At 38.3% G+C, this 19,962-nt stretch overlaps 1 protein-coding gene across 1 annotated transcript; it reads right to left on the bottom strand.

Moving 5' to 3' along the window:
* Positions 1-2,021: 2,021 nt before the first annotated feature.
* Positions 2,022-18,949, bottom strand: mlycd (malonyl-CoA decarboxylase). Its single transcript, XM_007250515.4, has 5 exons — positions 18,303-18,949; positions 9,651-9,763; positions 8,784-8,940; positions 7,783-7,935; positions 2,022-4,086 (listed from the first exon to the last, which is right to left on the bottom strand). Exons 1-5 carry the CDS (start codon positions 18,849-18,851, stop codon positions 3,541-3,543), a joined length of 1,518 nt encoding a protein of 505 aa, XP_007250577.3. The 5' UTR covers positions 18,852-18,949; the 3' UTR covers positions 2,022-3,540.
* Positions 18,950-19,962: the final 1,013 nt, after the last annotated feature.

The following is a 19,962-nucleotide window of genomic DNA, read 5'->3' as shown; positions in this document are numbered from 1 at the left end:
AGGGAAAATGGCCACCAAGTGAACGCTCTTTTTTTTTTGCAATAGACAAGATTTGATGGCCTTTTTTAAAGGTTTCGCTGGTTGATCCGTGTAATAAAACAGCAGACGGAGAGGAAAGACCATGGACATCATGGATAAAGTTCCAGGAAATCATAGTAATTGTTATGAGGCCTCTCAGATGGATAAAGCACAAAGCATGGGGAGGTATAAACACTGGCCTTGGATCTGACCAGACTGAATTGATATAAAAAGAATAACGAATGAAGCCTGAGCTCTGCTGTGGATGTTAGTGTCCCAGACGTTGCCATAGGAACTGCAGATGTGTTTACCCCTTAGTGAAGCCCTTGAGGTGTTGAAGTGTAGCGTGGCAGCCTTGGGCATGCGACTCCGCATTCCTTTAAAAGCATTCGCTCCTCACAGGTACGACACCCCCCCACCCTCCACCACCCTCTCTTTGCCTCCCTGTTTCTCTGTCGCCTCAGGAGAGGGTTCTCAAGGGCATTCTTTAAACACCGGCTCTTTTTCCCCCCTTCTCTCTTCCTGCCCGTGTTCTGCTTAAGTGAATATCATAAATTTATCAATTTATTTCAACTTTATTTCTTACTTCATTAGTTTCTAGGACATCATGCCGCTCAGGGGAGAGGAGGGGGAGGGAAAAACACTATTCCTCCTTTGAGAGTAAAAATGCAATTTCACAGTCAACTTGCACTGATGTTTTATGCGACGACAGACTGAAAACAGATAGGGGCCTCCGTTTGAGCACTGTTGTCTCTTATCAGACTCGAGGGACATGAGACAGAAAGGAATAAAGTGTCTCTCCTGGTCCTGGAGAGTGTTGAATCTTTCCAAATGCTGCCAGAAAAGCCACCAAAGTCCCAATCTACACCCTATCTCACACACCTCAAATGAGACGTACTTGGCTGCCTAAGTTAAAGATGCCCTAGATTGGAAAACTTTTAGGTAGTTAAATAATAAGATTTCAGTACAAGATTGAAGCTGACATACTGTGATCTTCAAACACTGTAGTATCCTGCTTTCAAAATCCACGTAAACCAAGTAAAACTGCTTTAATACAAGCTGGAAAGTGGAAAAGTTTTGGCTTCATTCTATTTTCAAGCAACACAAACCCAAACCATTAGTAAAAGCATTTAAAGGCCAAATACTAATTCAGGAGAACTTCATATGGAAATGAGGCAAAAAAAGATGAAGCACTACTAAGAGAAAAACAAACTAAGTAAAGCCGCACTACAGGTACCTACAGTATCTGTGCAACAGCCAACTGAACAGAGTAACTGTTCTTTACGGAAAAGCCAATAAAGCTAACTAGGTGCTAGGCTAAAAGCTAACCCTACCAGACTCTACTACAATTTCCTCAGCTAACAAACTGCCCACCCCACTATGTTGAGAGGATATTAACACTGTCCAGTAACACTCAGGAAAAATGATAGAAGTTTCTCATTACAGTTTTTAAAGCTATGCAAAGACTAGGCTATACTATACCCTGATCACTTACATGCTGTTTATACAACAAACAACAACTTAAACATATCAAAATCTACTATTCATTCTTGTCAAAACTCACACAATGATCAATATAAGTCACCAGATATTAAGGAATTGGGTTAAGTATCAGTACTGGAAGCTCATGCCAGCAGAGCTTAAGCCAGTGTGGTCTTCTTTGCATTGTCAGTTAATCTGTTTGTGTTTTAGGCTGTTGGTGTTTCTTCTTGTAGTTCCTGTTAACTACACAGATTGCTTCTGGTTGGAAGATTTGTTATTATTGTTAGAATTAATTTTAAAAAGACATGATATCTAAATCTCATAAAAAATCCTAGAAAACTTGAAAAGCTGCAAAATAAATAAATAAATAAATAAAAGCTAAGGTTGAGAAGTGTTCTTCTACTCCTGTAAATGTTGTAAGGATTTGTTCATTTACTCAGTGTTCATTCATGTTATCAGAGAAAGGAGGTGCAAGAAAAACAAAGCAGACACTTTTCACAGAATGAAGCAGATCACAACAATGAAGAAATCAAAAGCTCATTTATTCCAGTAGCCTCCACCCACTCATTCTACCCTTCACAAACACACACTCACACACAATGTGAAACAGGGACATGACAGAAGCTGATAGATTCTTCATGCTTCATTACCACGACTCTTTCAAACCAGAAAATAAGCAACAACGTGAAAATGCTAGATAAACCTGCACAAGCCCTCTACCGAAGACAAAATAGATCAAATAGGCTCATTTTTGAAAATTCTCTGAAATAAGGGAGCAACATTTGGCACAACACAAAGCGTTTTTACGTTGTTTTACCAAGCTCAGAACTGATCTGAGACAAACTTGGACAAACTGCATATAGACCTCTGAAGGCACGCTGTCAGGATCACTAAACCTATATAAGGAAGAAGCTGTTTTTTTTTCTGTATGAGAAATGCACCCTGCGATAAACAACTCCCATACATTTTGCTATTAACAAACTTTTCCTCTGAATTAAGAATTATAATATGGGAAAATGCAAGATATTGTGTCAAGATTCTTTAGCAGGGAAAGAAAAGGTTGAGTAACTGCTGTTAGGTAATTGTGTACTTGAGGCTACTGCACTGCTTTCAGAAAGTAGAATGTAAAGAATGTTACTGTAAAAAAAAAATGCATTATGTGCAGCAGCCTTTAAGATTACTACCTTTCAGCGGGTACATTTCAAGCTACATATCATCATCTGCAGCGTTTGAAGGTCATGTTATGAGTTTAACACATAATTGGAACAAAAGGCTTAGAGAATCAAAACATATTCTAAACGCAGTGGCATTCAATGTACTGGGTTCTATTCATTTTTACCAATAGAATTTTTTTTAACAGTTTAGTCATCCATGACTAGGCTTTCAAAAGGTTCCTCCATAAACCTTTGAGTTAATTGTCTAAGTTTGTCTTCCCAACCAACGATTAAGATTAAGCTTAATCGAATCAGTTACATGAATCAGTTTATAGTCTTGCTTTACAATTAAATATATGACATCCCAAACCCAGATTAAGACAAGCCTAAGATATAGGCAGTTCACAATTGAAACTGCAATTTAGTCATCCAAGACTAGTCTCCACAGAACCACATCAGGGCCAAATTTAGCACTGAAGCTAATGATTTGACCTGAATTTAGACTAACACTAAACTAAATCTGAACAATTTGCAGCTCAGTCAGTGGTGTTTAGACAATGATAAGTGCTTAATGTTACCATAAGTGTACTGCAGAGTGTGATTAATTATACACACAAAATCATGACAATCATACTTTACAGGTCTACTAAAAAACAACTACCAAATCCAAATCACAACCAAATCAGAGTAGTTTAAATAATAGTTTGTACAAGCTTTTATACAATTTTTACACAATTTTATACAAGTGCAGTCAAAACCTTTAGTCACATTGACATCAAAGTGCTAGAGTTATTTTTTATACTACATATTATATACAGTGCTCAGAACTCCTGAGCAGATTCTTACAGAGGTCACTCCTCTATTGGAGTGAATCAGAAGTTTACTCTTATAGTTTACTGTTCTTCTGAAACTGCGAAACCAGGCTCAGCACTTGCTCTGAAGCTGTGATGACTTTGTTATGCAGGTAGGTGGCGCTGTTGGTGCTGGTTTCTTGTAGAAAATAGCGGTAATTGACCATGAGGCCACACGAGTTGGCGATGCCCCTGGGGCTGGTGTCTGCGAGCCAGTTCAGCCGCCACAAGACGGCGCCGTTTTGCAGGTGGAAGTTGGCGACGGGGTTGAGTGCGTAGCCCCGCCTCTTCTCTCCATACAGGTACCAGGCGCACAGGCGCTTCAACACAGGCTCCAGTACTCGAACCAGCCGCTCAGAGCGCAGCCACTCTCCAGAGCCGAGAAGAGAGCGCAGGGTCTCCAGAGCTGCTGCCCCGGAGGCTGCACCGGTCAGCTCCTCTACCTCCTTCCACTCCTGCTCGGTCAGGAGCTCGGCAGCACGACCCTCCTTCCTGTACTGGCCCAGGAAACCCTGCAGCCACGACGTAAAGCCTGGGATGGGAGACAGGCTGGAGAACTGAGCCATGTGAGGAAACTCACTCTGTGGAGACAGAAAAAAACAGTAAGATTAGGTTGCTGTAAATTCTTTTTTTTAATTAAAGCATATTGTTATTTTTTTTTTAAGTGTGCACTGTTTATTCAAGCAAAAGACACAATACCATATCCCCCCCCAAATTTCAGAGCACATTTGAACAATTTAGAACAGCAGAATTGTCATATAACCAATGACAACATTGTTTTATTCCCATCCATTCTATAGAAATCAATGTCAAATATTGTCTGCTATTCTGCCAAAATTGCAATCAGAGGCTGCGCAATTGAGGCAAAAAAGACAAAAGTAGTAGTAACAGTAGTAACAGAAAGGGGAGTGTGGCAGGTTTCACAATGTGGGGATTCTTCTCCTTTCAACAAAAAAGAGTGGGTCAACCTGGTGTGTCCAATTTGACATCTAGTATATACAACTTGATTCCAACGGTTTCTGGTGAGTCGGCAATGTATATTGGGGTGGATACAATAAAAGACAGAGCCAGACTTGCCCACTGATTTGGTAAACCTGCTCCAAACTTGTCTCAGACTGCCTTCATTAGGTTTACAGTGCAGCTAAAAGAAACAGAGTCAACACCTAGAATAGTAAAATACAAGAAAATATGAAAAAAGACTGTTCTTTCATTATGGGAATGAGTGGAGAAACACATCATACGACAACCAGCCAGCCAAAGTGTTAGATCTGTGATATCAATGCCTTGTTACAGTCCCTAGATTGAACTAGTTACTAGAAGGAATATGCAAGTAAAATGTTTTGCAGGCATCTTCATCATTCACTCTCCTCCATTATGTCCTCTTTCTTAGAGTCACATGCTCTTTTGCCTTCTGATGGTCTCTCCCCTTCACTCCCCCTCTTGCCATTCTCTCCATTTTTGAGCTAGAGGAATTAGGCAGAAAAACTAAGCCAAAAGGTATCAGACTAGGCCCCAGAGGAGGAGAGTTTAAGTCTGTTTTCATCCCTCAGCCTCTCTCTCTCCCTCATTCATCTGAGTGTTCTCCATCAAATTCTCAGAGGAAGTGAGGATAATCATGTCTGGGGGTCGCTTTCTATTCAACAGCTCAATTTACTGCAAACCGCTGGTCAGCAGGCTTTAAAGAAGCGAAAGTGAGAGCGATTTAGACACAGAGAGAGAGAGAAAGAATAAGAGAGAGCAGGAGCTGAAGAGTCCCATGAGCGCAATGCTAAAAGACAACTAGACACTCTCCTTCTCCTCCTCCTAAATCACACCATGACCTTTTTTCACCGCCGTTCCCCCTGTCCCCTCTCCATCTTCGATCCATCACTGTAGTCGTTCCCCAGTGGCAGAGTGAGTCACCTTCACTCATCCAGCTTGCGGTGGGACACTCTCACGCACTCCCACACTCCATTACAATACTATTTACATGAGCACTTACAGTAAAACACTCTCGCCAACAGCACAGGCGCCTGCCACGCAACACCCTTATCACCGGCACACCTTACACAGACCCCATTCTCTGCAGCACCAGCACAAATCTCGCCACTATAGACCATTTGCATGAAATAATGCCCATCAGCCCTATGTTTGCCCACCAACCACCCACCCCCTCCCATTTCCCGCCCAGCAGCAGGGCCTGCACCCTGGCTCGCTCAGCTCTCGAAGAGAACAGGCACCCTGCAGGCCTCCTATGAGAGCTCTTAACAGGGCTTAACCTCCATTACACAAACAGCCACCCTGCACTTTATTTCATCAACATTTTCCATGAAGCAAAAAGTCATTTGAATCTATAAACCTGAGAGCCACTTGTTTTTTTTTTCCACACTCATCCCCTCATTCAATTCCGCAGTCATCCAATAAAGCGACTGCCTGCCTCTCAGACGTGCCGTGTTTTCCATATCATTCCATGTTATTGAGGTTGACAGCTGAGATTTCATTAGTTTTTGTTTGTTTCCCTGTCTCTCTCTCTCTCTCTCTCTCTCTTAGCTAAAACGTGAGATATATGTGAATTTCTAACTCAACTCTTGATGGTGCAGTGCTGTGCTGTTGGGTGTGTATGTATAGATCTGAGAAGCTTTGGGCCTTTTACCAGATTAGAATCAACAGAAAAGGATAAACAAATCACTTCTGTCCACTGAAGTGCCTCATCTTTGCAGACTTTTAGCAAAAGAGAGAAAGATAGAGAGAGAAAAACAAGACTACTCTAAACAAATCAAGCAGTTGCAAGAGCAATAGTGCTTCAAGATAATACATGATGTCAGAGTCTTTATTATTTAGGGATTGTTTACTAGGGGGTGTAAGAAAATATATATTGAATTTACTAAAGTTCTACACTATAATATAATACTACACTGATTCTAAAAACACAATGCTTATAGATTTTACATGTAAAGATTGGTGGCAGACAGGCTCATTTGGACCACTGGATAACAGTGTCTTCAGATCCGGCTGACTGATAAAATGTTACATTTTCTTTTACTCAGATTTTGTGTATGATTGTTTTCTCTATTTTATTTGATTTTTTTTTACATTTTCTAAAGAAATTCCTTTCTTACAAGAACTCAGTGCATCATAATAAACTGAATAAGAGCTTTTGCATGGTGCCCATACACAATGGCGATTATTGTTTATCATCATGAACCCACATTATCCTGAGCAGCTTTAGAAGCCTGGTTAACACTAGAGGATTTTGAATCATAACAAATCATAACAAATAAAAAAATAGAAAATAGCATACCTCACAATAATAGCATCAGGTCATCTTAATATCACATTGTTGCACATTTGGACACTGTGTACCTGACAGCCATTGTCACCTGTGCTGTATTTTCAGAAAAGGGCCAAATAAATTTAGAGATACATAATATAACATTAGATTACATTTAATTAAGGACCTGTTTATTTTATTTATGTATAATAAATCGTCTTGTTTACAATATTGCAATATTCTGAATCGTAACTGTCATAACTATAGTATTGTGATACATGATAAATACATAGCACTGCTCTGGACAATCTTTTTAGATTTCTTTTCTGATATGAACATTTGTCGTAAGGGCATAATCAGAAGTAAAAGCTGGCTAATTATAATATAGTGTGCACCAGGCTTTAAAATAAACTTTTTTCTATTTTGGCAGTGACAGACAGCCAGTGTTCAAACACAGCTTTTACTGGGAGCCTCACAGCAGCTTCTCTCTACAGAGAGGTGTAAGTGTAAGCAAAGCAAGCACCTCTCTCTGGCACTGTCGATTAACTCAAAATACTTGACAGCACTTTTGGACAAGTGTGCAATTCAGAAATAGCACATGTTCTCCAATTCATCTGCAGCTACATATCATGTTATCCTTGCATTCAGCTATTAAAGGCTATGGTATCTGTCGGCTCAGGTTTATTTGGTTTAGAAAGTGGTTGTTAGTGGGATATATGGACAGGAGTGGAAAGCCTGACCTCAGTATTTCTAACTGTGTGGTTGACAGTAACGAGCTGCATAGTTTGTCCCTCAATCAAGAGGCTGAACTACAGTGTACAGCTCTCACACTCTGTGTGGGTAGACCACTCCATCCCACTCCAAATCTGAAAACGCTCAGTGTAACCCCATTCTGCCAATGGCCCTTTCTCTTCCGCATCATGTAGTTAATGGCCTGGATGTTCGATACCTTCATGTTGTTTCAATGCAACAGAGCACTTTCCATCAAGGAGACCGAGGTCAGTCATTCTGTTTCGCTCACACTAACCTGCAATTCTCGGACCACCCTCTTGATGAGGTAATTGCCCAGCTCGACCCCCTGCAGGCCAGCCTGTGTGGAGGAGATGGAGTAGAAGATAGCAGTGTTGATCTTCTGCACCTCTTCTATCGCATCCAGAGTTTCAAACTCTCTCACGATGCACTGATGGAAACAACAACAACAAAGAGTTTAGATATAAAGTTAAATATTGTTATATGGCAACATAATTGAATCAAAATTTGATTTGATAAGAGGAACTGGTAAATGCTGAAAATGCATAGCCTAATAATCTATTATTAGTAATCAAAATTAATTAGCCAACTGGAATTAAATCTTCACATAATTACCTAAATAATAGGTATATATGCAATCAAACATAAGCTGAATGATGGTTCTATGATCAAAACAGGGAGTCACATACATTTATTAATCTGCTTTAATTAATTAATCTATTAATTGAAAATGTGATGTAAAGGCTCGAATCCAATTATTTTATTTTAATCAGAATTCTCAGAATTCAGTTATGCAAGTCCCTCTAGTTCCCCAGATCTCTGCCTATTTATGCCAAATTAAAGGCCAGTTTGTGCAGACTACATAACTGCTCAACAACCTCCTACTTTGAAGAGACGAGGTAATTTGACTGATATGCGAATCTCAGAAAAAAAAATCTTGTAGTTGTGGCTGGTTTATTAAGGGTATTCTGATATATAAATGCTGATATATTTTATAGTTTTCAACATTATATCAGTTTTAGGGCACAGTATGGATATTAATTTTAACATCTTAGGTGTGAAGATTTGTGGCTGACCATAGATTTATTTTGTGTTGTGTTATTGCTCAAGCTCTATCTTCAGAACATAAATATTAAAGTAATATTTTTCTAAATTTGATTAAAAGAAAAAAAATCTGTTTGCAGTAATATGGTGCTCCATATTTAAGTCTTTTATCAGATATTAACAAATCCCTTCTGCTTTCTAGTATAGGTCAACAAAGAGTCCATGGTTTCTTACCTGAATGTTATCTGAAATGTCCTGGGTGAGCGCTACATGCAAGACCACCAGAGGTTCTCCAGGCATGGAGGCGTGGGTGAAGGCATAGCAGCGTCTGTAGGGTCCCACTCTGCGCTTAATATCGGTCCAGTTGCGCACTGGATGGACTGCCTCATATCTGTTATAAAAGGTAAAACAAATAGAGTAAAACTTAACAAGAATTTAACCAATGAAAGAAGGTATTTGAGATCTTGTGAGCTAGTTTATGGAACAAAGCTTTGTTCATGAAGAGGTCTTGGATGCCTTCAGCCAGTACTGTAAGTGGATATGTTTAATTCCATTACCAGCTTACATGATTTAACATCAATAATCACTGATTCATCCAACCAGGTTTTGCATTATTATGCAATTACTATAAATCATTCTAGACTCCTACGAGGAGACCTTTGGAGATGTTCCATTTATTTTGGTTAAAAACATGCAAAAAAAAAAAAAAAAAAGCATTTTTACATTGCGGATGTAATCAGTTTTACATTTAAGAACCAAGAAAAGAGCACATTTGAGTAATTTGAGTAATTTATTTAATGGAAAAAATATTCTATAAATAAATATATATACATATTTACATTACATTATTATATTACATTGTATATATCATAACATGAATGGGATCTGGGACGAAACATTTTCAGTATTCAGCATAATGTTTCCAAATGTTCATAAACTAGGGATTAGTGTATCCCAAGTTTTAATAAACACTACTTTTACTATTAATATTATGTGTATTTATTGTAATATCAATGTTTAACTAAGTTAATAAACACTAACAGTCCAGATAAGGAGCTTTTTATGTATCTCATGAAACACTGTGTTGTGTGCATTTCTTACTGGCTGATCTTCTGTAGGAGCTCACAGGGTGACTGCCAGGTGATTCTCTCCAGCCGGAGCAGCCCCACAGAAAACCACTCAGACAGGAGGCTCTTCAGAGTGCTGTTGAGTTCCTGAAACACAAACAGATACACACATAATTACACATTCTAAGCACGTAATATCAAAGACATGTGTCTGTACAGCCAAGTCCAGCACTGAATAGGATGACTAAATAAAGCATTCTGTTATTCGATAAGCCGTATAGAGCCGTATAGAAAAACTAATCAAATCTCCTCTAATACGCCAATGAAAGAGTCCGCTGAAAAGAGCTAATTCAACACGAATTTAATTTTCCTCTGGATTATGTTATATTTGCATGTACCATCTATCGTCTCCTCAGCCGCGTTAATATTTCCGAGACCGTTTCTGATCACATGCTGCCTGGCGTGCCGAGTTTCAGATTTAGACGCGTTTCATTTCTCTGTGCCGGCTGCAGCATTTCAGGCCTGTTTGTTTGCCCTGCAGGTGGTTTTATTAGATGTGCTCCAGGAGAGGAGGCAGAGATCAGAGGTAAACACACCGGCCTTTCAGCAAGGAGCTGTCCCAGTCCTTCACTCAAGCAGCTCAGAGATTTACAGGCCCGTGCTCCAGCACATGGAGACACAGACACACGCGGTCAGAGTATACATGCACCCTCAGGCACAGCTATCAGCAAAATCAGTCTGACCATTTCCTCATCCACACAGGCTCTTTCTGAAGATAACAAGCTGAACAGAAATGCCTCACAATCGATAACCACACACACTTCCACTATAGGACTGTAGCCTAAACTCGCTGAACTGTCCAAACCAGCACACGAGAAACTGCACAACAAACATCTCACCTACTGCTCCGTTTTCTTCTCACATACAACAACAGTCCACTCAGCTTAACAAGTACACTGAGAAGACATTCTCCTCAGTAAGACAGAGAGGTGAGGATATAGGCACACAGAATTTCTGGGCTGAAAACTGATGCTCAAACCAAAAATGTATCATTCACCTACATACATGGGATATAGATCTCTACTTACTGCTGTCCACTTCTGAACTGTGTTCAACATCACTAGGGACAAGACCAGGAGAATGTGACGATTATTATCATTATTTAATTCCACACAATGTCAGTGTCAGAAAATAAGTCAGAATTAATTTTTTTTTTTTTTTTTTTTTTTTATTGCTGTTGCATTTAAGGTGGAACAAAATATTAAACGTGTGTAAGATATAAATGCACTAAAATTGAGATGAGTCTTGTTTAAACCCTTGAACAGGCAGGCTAATAACATTGTGTGGTGGCGCTCGTGACACACCATAGACCCAAGTAAAAGGCGCTTCAACTAAATTGCCCAACCTTTTTGTTTTGTCCAGGCAGTGCTCATCACAATCCATAATAATTTTTAAACAAATGTATGCTATTTATTTTATATACATTACTTACAGCTGCTGTCACTGCCTTATGTTCATTCAATGATGCATTACATTCACTGTAATTACATTACATTTATCTGTTTTTCAAAGGTTTGTAGATGCATCCATCTAGAGAAAACAATTCAACTGTGCAGCTCAACTGGGTCCCCTTAGACCAGGGTTGGAACCACTGGGTTAAAAAATACCTCATTTACCAGTAAATAGATGATGTAAAATGTGGCAGATATTTTACCTAGCATCCCAACTCACAGGCATACAGCAGTGCATGAAGAAAAAAAAAGGAAAGCAGTAAATGAACCTGAGGCATTAAACCCCCAAACAGCAACATTTTCCCCAACAGCAGCAGAAGCGCACCAGCGAGCAGCAGAAGCGCTGCCTAGGAGGAAGAGGAGCACAGGGGACAGCAGGCTATTTCCCACAGCAGCTCAGGTATGGATATAGTCTCCCTCGCTCCACTTTTCTGTCAATCACAGGTCTCGTCTAAGTGCTATCCCTGGCCCGTGGCCCCCCGAACCAGGCACATTTCCACTTAACTTTAAAAATTATCAAACCCACTATGGACAGAGAAATTACTTCTAAGCACTTACTGGATGTTATTCCACTTTGCACGCTAGGGCAGCTGGCAGCACTTAAAATTCTGCACCCAGCACACTTTTCTATTTGCTTACATGGCTGAATTTCCTCCAGGGCCGGAGGTAAATCAAGGAATCACACGCCGATATATGGCATCATGCTCCAGGCCCAAACTTCTAAAACTGCAGCGTTCTCAGCATTTGTGTTTTGTACATGTTCATACCCACATATACACATACACTTAAAAATTTCATCAGACCAGAAACATACCACATGTGCTTTTATCCAACATAAGCAACAAACCTGACAACAAGAACAATTAACACTAGCCCCATATGTTGATTAATCCATCTAAAACTTTTTTTTCACCACAATGTGCTTAAAGTGATGTTCTGCTGCCGTTCTCAGCCTCCAGCGAAAGAGAGATCTAACTTCTTTCCCCTCTCACAAAGCAGCAGCAAGAAAGAGGAAAAGTCCGGGACAAATCTGTACTTCAATAACCTTGCGGCTGATCAAAACTCTTTGAAATCGAGGCTGTGCAGTTCTCAACTCTGGTGACATGACGGAGAGCAGGGCAGGGAAGAGTGAGGAGAACAGATGAAGGAATGAAGTACTGACTTTGATAATTTACCATTTTTCATTAGACTACAGTAGACAAGTAGTGAAACAATCAATTCATTAAGTCAATAAAAGTTAATTCCTTAAAGTATTACAATGCACAGAAGTCAAACTTTAGCTTCACACCACAGTTCAGACCCTAATAGTTTGATTCAAGTTTGGTACAATGTGAGTAAAAAAAACTATTAAATGCGCAAGTCTTTCCTTTTCCTTTTTTTTTTTTTTTTTTTACTTAATTTAAACAGATAGTTGTGCAAGTTCGTTTGTTACACCTAGTGTTGTACAGTGTAAATATGACTATTGTAATACATTTAATTACTGAAATATTTTACCCTGATGCATGTTTTAAATCTATAAGCATAATTAATCCAAACTAGTTGAATGGAGGGCAGTGGATTTTGAATAAAGATTACTCTAGTAAAGGAAAGGTTCTGCATTGCAGTTAGCAGTTCAAATCTGTTGTAGAGCTGCAATTATTATTATTTTTTTATAGTCAAATAATCGTTTGACTATTTTTCAAATTAATCAATTATTCAACAATAATTTATTCCATACCTTCCATCACTGCTTTCAGTGGATACTGTTCCTAGTTTTATTTATTGCTTAAAAACTATAGAAACAGCTAATAGAAGAATAATCTGCTGATTAGAATTGCAGTTATGGAATTGCAGTAACAAATTAAATATTAGACAATGCCAGGATTTGAAGTCAACAAATCTTTATAATCAATATTGTTGATTATGTACACTAACCATCGCAGCCCCACACTATATTTTGAATTTTGTCAAAATACTATGATCAATATGGTACTGTAAAAAAAAGGTGAAATATTGTGCCATAATATATACCATCGCCTGGTCTTTGTATCATTTCCATAAAAAAAGCACTGACAATACACTCTTCAATATAGAGGAAGAACCTTAATATCAAGCCAAAGAACACTTATGTCAAACAAAGGGTTATTCCAAATCATGCAGCTCTATTAATAATATTGACGCTCAAAGGTTTTAAGAGTGCTGAACAGGACACTCTGGTGCAGAACAAGGGAACATAAGTGCCACCAAGGTCACAATGTCAATGCCAAGCACTGGCTGCAGTTCCTCAGCACTGAGCAGTGGAACTGCATTCTCTGGAGTGATGGGATTCCATCAAGCACCTACCATCGCACTGAGTTTGTGAAGCAGAACAAATCATAAAACATCAGGTCCTGACCTCACCAATCAAACGGTCAGAGCAATGTTATCCAGACTTCTCATATGAATAGAGGCTATTACAGCAGTAAAAGGGAAGCCATGATTAGTTTACTTCATGATCTCATATATTCAAACAAAGCAGCATGATCATGCATCTACACAGTTGAGGCCTACAGTACATAAATTCTATAGATTACAGATCTGTTTCTCAGTTATGGATGGGAAATCTCCATTCAAAATGCTTTGCAGTCCAAGACTAGACATAATTCTTAACAAGTCCAATCAGATCACATTAAATTACTGGCTGTAGTGTTTCAGTCATTTAGTGCAGATGCACAGTCTCAACAGAGAGTATAGCTTTCAGGATACTTAACAACAGAACCAAAGCAGAACTTTAAACCCTATTTCATGCTCCCCCAGAATCCCTGAACAACCCAGGCAAAAAAAGGATCAGCAAGTTAAGTGCATATAGCTTTGAACTTGCTGCAAAGCTAAAATGACTTACAGCCACAAAGTCTACGGCCCTTATACTCAACTAGGGGGCACACAGCGTGCACTTATCTCAGGATACACTGCTGCCTTTAAAAATCCATGGGAATGATAGCAATTTTTAACGTGATTATTTTCTCAAAAAAAAAAAAAAAAAATTGTAGAGTCAATCGATTAAAATAATTAACTGGATTAATCATACCTTTTCTTCTACTTAAGACTAGTAGTTTAATCAAGGATATTTAAATGTAAATAAAACAACGTTAGATAGATTATTAAATAATACAAATTATATTTCGATTAGTGGTGTTAATTGCTTATTCACTGTAAAAAGTCACAAAAATATTCAGGGATTAATCATGATTAATATCATAAAGAAAGCATTTTAAATGATGGAACTTTATTATTTATTTATTAAATAACAAACCAAATTTGTTTTGATGTGATTAACCTGCGTTTAAAAACAAAAAAAAAATCCTTAATGCATTAAAGTTTTCAGATTAATCACTTGTGGTAACATTTACAGCACTCATAAAAATAAATCAATGTACACTAGAACTATAAGAGAGAGAGAAAAAAAATATTATTATCAATATTTATATTATTGTTATTATTAAAGTCATATAATTTCTAAAACCACTTAACTTTTAAAATCAAGCTTAACGTTCTAAAACAATACCTGGCCCATTGGTTAGTCTTTTTACATCGTTTTAAAGCTTTGTCTGGTCTGGTCACAATGCCTCAATACTTGGGTTTCTGAATGAGAAACCAAATCAACCTTAAGCCAATGAAACTGGTCTTAAATGGCAAAATTGGATTTCTCAAACTCAGTTTCACTCAGCCCAGTGTGTGAGAGTGTGTGAACATCAAACACAGCTTCAGTCCTGCCCCAGTGCATCTCTGAGTAGCGAAACAGCAGGATGCGTGATACACGGAATAGTCTAGAGTGCTTTAAATCATTTTACAGAGCTTTTGAAGTTCCTTTGATTTCGTCTCTATGTCAATTATGAGTTCAAACGTCTCTATTGACAACGCACCACTTAATCATCCTTCACTTCTGCTTTTTAATGGACCCGTTACGAAAGTTAAGATGTGAGATTTAGCCTGAATCTAAAAACTGAGGTCAAAGAATATATATGAAAATCACACTGTAAATCAATAGACTTATTTTCTTAAGAAATAACCTTGAAAAGTGTGATTTAAATAGCTGCGCAAAAAAATAAAAAATAAAAATAAGGCTGAGCATTTCGGGCTTAGTCTTTACTCAAATTCATAAACAATCAGTGAAAGCAGAAGCTTATAAATATATCTATCCAACAGAACTAAAACTTGGCAGGTAGTTGTATCTACCAGCGAATGTGTGTGTGGTGGCACCTTGGGGACTGGGGGTACAATTTCTTACAATACCAGATTACCTTTAGTGTTCATTACAGGCACTCTGACAGCCCAATGTTACAATAATCAGGTCCTGCAACCAATGGACTTACCTTTGCACTACTCCAACAGGACAATGCTAAATATGCTCACATACTGCTGCCATACCAAGACCTTTCCTTGAGGACACAAATACTACGCCATGACCAGTATCATCGCCAGACCTATCCCTGACTGAAAATGCTGCGATGCTATTGGATGCGCCATCAAGCAATGAAATCAGACACTTCCTTATGGGTGCAACTATTTATTTGCAGAAGAGAGCACATCCAGGACTGAGCCAAATACAACTTTCTGAACATGTATCAGTCATAACATATACAGCAGCACAGACATTTAAAAAAAAAGCATAATCTTAACTACCAAACAAACTGTTGACACAGCACATTAGAAACTTAGAAATCCTTCCTGCAACTACAGCTATCTATAAAGAGGCCAAATAATACCTGGAGGTAAGACGCCAAAGGAAAAAAAAACTAAAAAAGATGCTATGCTGAGCAAGGATTCCTTAGCTGATGAGCCATTAGAATTTCAAGCTTAGGCAACATTCACACACTGGAAATGACCGCTCCATCTCCTCCTGTCCACAGAATTACCAGATATATAGGATACACATTTTGCTGATGCACCATCCACAGTGTCTCACAGAAAAGTTACTGAAAACCCAGATCACTACATCTTCACAACAGTGCAGGAATTATGCCTTAATACCAGCAGGGAAAATGGTCAGAAGAGATAAGCTAACAACTCCCTAACAGGTACTGCCAAAAAATAAGACCTACAGATAAAGCAATGATAAAAAAAAATCATATTAGGTTTTAAACTATATTTAGTGCAGCACAATTATCAGGATAAAATGACTGAGCACAATCTAAGGCTAGGGATAGCTTAGATTTCAACAATAAAAACACCTCTAAACATCTGAATGTATAATATATAAACATATGCAAGCAATTACAGTCAACACTGTGTGAAACTTACCAAAATAAAATTACTTACACAAATAAAATAGCCTGAGTATGTTTCATTTATAATATATATTTCTTGGTCACACTTCTGATCAGTGTGTTCAAGAGCTTTGGATCAGGGGTGCATAAACCTGGTACTGGAGATCTAGGGGCAGTTTCCAGACAGGGATTAACGCCTGACTATGTAACATCTAGTTTTTATCCAGCACACTGAATCCAGGTAATGAGGGCCTTCAAGCGCATTGAAATATTATATCTGTCGTATTTGCTGTATCTTATCTCTTCAGAGTTGTACAAACTTGCTAAAATATGCTGGATGTACTAAGACATCCTGCTGAGGTTCTTTAGGTCTTTTTCAACCAGATTCTAACCTTTTTTTTGTTGCATCTTTTAACTGGGTTGGGTTGGGTAGCCGAGTTTAACGCCACATCAGCTCGTCGGCTATTTCGCGGCAGGAAAGGTACTGTCTAATCACAAGGTTCTACGATCTAAGCCATCGCAAGGCAGACAGACACAGACAGACACACAGACACATTCACTCACACACTCACACCTAAGGGGCAATTTCAATCAAGTTCCAATTAGCCTGAACGTGCCGTCTTTGGACTGTGGGAGGAAACCGGAGAACCCGGAGGAAACCCACGCAGACACGGGGAGAACGTGCAAACTCCACACAGAAAGACCCGGGTCGCCCCAGCCGGGAATCGAACCCAGGCCGTCTTGCTGTGAGGCGGAAGTGCTACCCACCGCGCCGCCCCCATCTTTTAACTGCAGTAACTAAATCTTTAATGGAGTGTGGATTCAAGCTACTTAAAAAACAAAATAAAGAAATAAATCAAAATAAGTAGAGTGGTTACTTTTCTCTCTCACACCAGTACTTACAATTAGTGCAGAGTGATATGGCCAAAATGTATGTAATGATATGCATCTTAATTTTGGTCGATACAATATAATTCAGATATCATCAATATGAACATTGCAAAAGCCCCCTTGGTGTAACAAAGAGTTAATACTCTTTCATGCATAGTACAGTGATTTTAGGACTGGGAAGTAAAAATGAATTAATCTGGTTAATGTAAACATGTAAAGAACTCTATGTGTCAGTGATTTCCATATTTTGCACTTTTCTCAACGGAAATACAAGGACACTATGTTTGCGCCGTGTTTAATATAAAAGCTGCATGTAGGGTTTAAATGCTGTTTATTTACAAATGTTTACAAATACAAAAAATGAAAAATGTTATGTAGGACCTAAAAATCATAATCAAAATTACGAATTGCTCATATATATGAAGAATATTTAGATATATATATTCATTATACTTATATTGCTGCACCTAATCTAATTTAACAAATTTTTTTACACTCTCTGTAATGAACTGTACAGTTGGGTCAATGTTCATACTGGTGATATCCTCAATAGGCATATTGTCGATATGATTAAAAAAAAAAATGTAATACAATATGATCAAATATCAATATATTGTCCAGCTCTACTTGTAATAGCAGACATAAAGGATATAGTTAACTCTAATAACTTGCTTTAGTACATGGATAACTTGCATTCCATACATGTAGGAGTAAATTCAGGCCTGGCTATTTACAGCCCACCTCGTGATTGAGTAAGAACACAGGGTTTAGCCATGAAGTAGGGCAAAAGTCACCCTCTTTACTGGGTGAGGGTGTTATTTACACCCCCCTCCTCTCAGTGTAGCTCAGTGTTGTAATGGAAACCAATGCCTATGTGGGTGAAGGGCGACTCTGACGTCATCAAAAAGCTTCCAAGCACCTGATGAAATTCCAGACACCAGAAAAGGCATTACTATTAAAATCACCTCAACATACGACTAAACTAAATATACACTATCAGCAGCCAGGTCACAGAGGACACTGCTGCATGTGTTAGCTAGCAGTTAGTAGTGTATTTACCCTCATGTAGGGACTGTCAGTGATCTTAGAAGACGTAAGACCAAGCAGATCTGCACGCAGGTCCACCAGAAACTTCACTCCCCCTTCTACTCTGCTTATATGGCCGAGTAAATGTCTGTATCTGGGGGTTAAACTGTAGCGCAGCCGGTCCTCCGCCTGCAGCACTGTGGCCGAGTCCCTCAGCTGCGTGTCCAGCAGCTTCACAGCCAGCTCCGAGACACCCCGGTGGTCCACTCCGTACTCCCTAGCCAGCTTGTCCAGAAGCGTGTGTTTTCCCTCCTTGTCCAGCTTCCTGTAGAAGTACATGAACTCCAGGCTGCTGGAGTCTGGCGGCGGGGGGGACTTGTCTCTGGTCTCGTATGTGGGCAAAGGAACCACCGTCCTGCGCAGGATCTCCTCCATGCTCCTCATATCGCCGCCGTTCAGCTGAGCCGAGGAGCACCGTGGCCGAGCACCTCCACACTGCCTCCCTCTGAGGCTCTGCACGCTCCTCAAAACACACCAGTGACGCCAAGCCCGCAGAGGAATGTTCAACCGGGCAGGAGGCATCCTTAACCCCGCTCACCAGATCCAGCACAGAACCAAAATAAACCCCTGACCTCTAGCAACACAGCGCTGATCACTTCCGGTGTCTTAAAGAGACAGAGCGACTTTCAACACTGCTCAGTTTCACCAGTTTTTTTCCAACAGGACAATGCTAAATATATGCTAAATTTTTTCAGCAGTTTAAATCAGGTTTTAAAAAGATTCGAATCTTTTGAAATAGAAGTTCAAATCAGTTAAAAAAATTAGATGAGTATTTTAAATAGTAGTTCAAATTAGTTAAAAAAAACTTTTAAAATAGAAGTTCAAATCATTATTTTAGGATTCAACTCTTTTAAAATAGCAGTTCAAATCAGTTTTTAGAAAGATTACAATATTTCAAATAGTAGTTCAAATTGGTTTAAAAAAGAATCGTTTAAAATAGTAGTTCAAATCGGTTTAAAAAAAGAATCGTTTAAAATAGTAGTTCAAATCGGTTTTAAAAAGAATCGTTTAAAATAGTAGTTCAAATTAGTTTTCAAAAAGATTTTAATTGTTTAAATAGTAATTCAAATCAGTTAAAAATATATTTTAAAATAGTAGTTCAAATTAGTTTTCAAAAAGATTAAATCTTTTGAAATAGAAGTTCAAATTAGTATTTAAAAATATTTAAATATTCAAATCAGTCTAACACAATCTTTCAAAATAAACGCTAAATCAGTTTTTAAAAAAAGATTCGAATAAAAATAGTAGTAGATTTAAATAGTAGTTTAAATCAGTTTAAAATATATAATATTTAAAAAAGAGAAGTTCAAATCAGTGATCAATCTTTTTAAATATAAGTTCAAATCTGTTTTCAAAATTATTCCAATCTTTAAAATAGTAGTTCAAATTAGTTTTCAAAAATATTTTTTTAAAGATCAAATTATAAAAAAAGATTCCAATATTCTAATTAGTGGTACTAAAAAGATCCAATTATTTTAAAATAGTATTTACCATTTACCATGTAAACCGCTAGAGGAAGCCCGCGAGCCCTCAATGTATGGGGTAAAAAATTAAATTTAATAATTTTTAATTTATTTAATTAATTTATTTATTTTATTCAGATTTATCTATTCTTTTAAGCTCACCTTTCACC

This window comes from Astyanax mexicanus, chromosome 9 (assembly GCF_023375975.1).
Source record: "Astyanax mexicanus isolate ESR-SI-001 chromosome 9, AstMex3_surface, whole genome shotgun sequence".
In the NCBI taxonomy this organism is placed as follows: domain Eukaryota; kingdom Metazoa; phylum Chordata; class Actinopteri; order Characiformes; family Acestrorhamphidae; genus Astyanax; species Astyanax mexicanus.
The sequence above is the reverse complement of the archived record's forward strand: the minus strand, read 5'-3'. Positions and strand labels throughout refer to the sequence as shown.